Consider the following 483-nt stretch of genomic DNA (forward strand, 5'->3'; position numbering starts at 1 on the left):
TTCTCGACTGACATTGCTTTAGCATTCGAGGTACTGGATTTCTCTCGAGCCACGCGGACGGTAGTATAATTAAATACCATTTAACCGACGACGGGACTCACGAGCCATCGGGTCGGATTTGCACTCACACAGTGCCAGCGTATGCATTGGCTTGGCCGCAGTCGCATATCCTGGCTGCAGGATGCGACCGACGCGTCACATTTTACGACGCCCGTGGGAAAATAGTCAAGAACTTCGATTACAGCAGAGAAAATGAGAAGGAAATCGCGGTGGCTTGTTGTAGTCCCAGTGGGCAGAGCGTAGCCATCGGTTCCTGGGATAAAGTAAGGATTTTGGACTGGAGCCCCCGAAGGTCTTTATGGGAAGAAGCTAACGCGAGATCTTTGCCTAATTTTTACACTGTCACTGCTATATCTTGGCGTCGCGATGGTTCTAGGTATTTTTAAATGATTAATTAATTCACAATTTTTAACACTAGATTGC

General features: G+C 47.4%; 1 protein-coding gene across 1 annotated transcript in view; it reads left to right on the forward strand.

The window, feature by feature from the left end:
• Positions 1-11: 11 nt before the first annotated feature.
• Oseg2 (intraflagellar transport protein Oseg2) overlaps positions 12-483 on the forward strand; it is a gene marked incomplete at its 5' end in the record, with an annotated part of 6458 nt that continues 5986 nt past the window's right edge. The window contains 1 exon segment of the mRNA XM_026818871.1: positions 12-436. Coding sequence (XP_026674672.1) covers positions 12-436 — 425 coding nt within the window.

Source organism: Ceratina calcarata, unplaced genomic scaffold (assembly GCF_001652005.2).
Source record: "Ceratina calcarata isolate Rehan_Ccalc_2016 unplaced genomic scaffold, ASM165200v1 scaffold9.2, whole genome shotgun sequence".
NCBI classification, from domain to species: domain Eukaryota; kingdom Metazoa; phylum Arthropoda; class Insecta; order Hymenoptera; family Apidae; genus Ceratina; species Ceratina calcarata.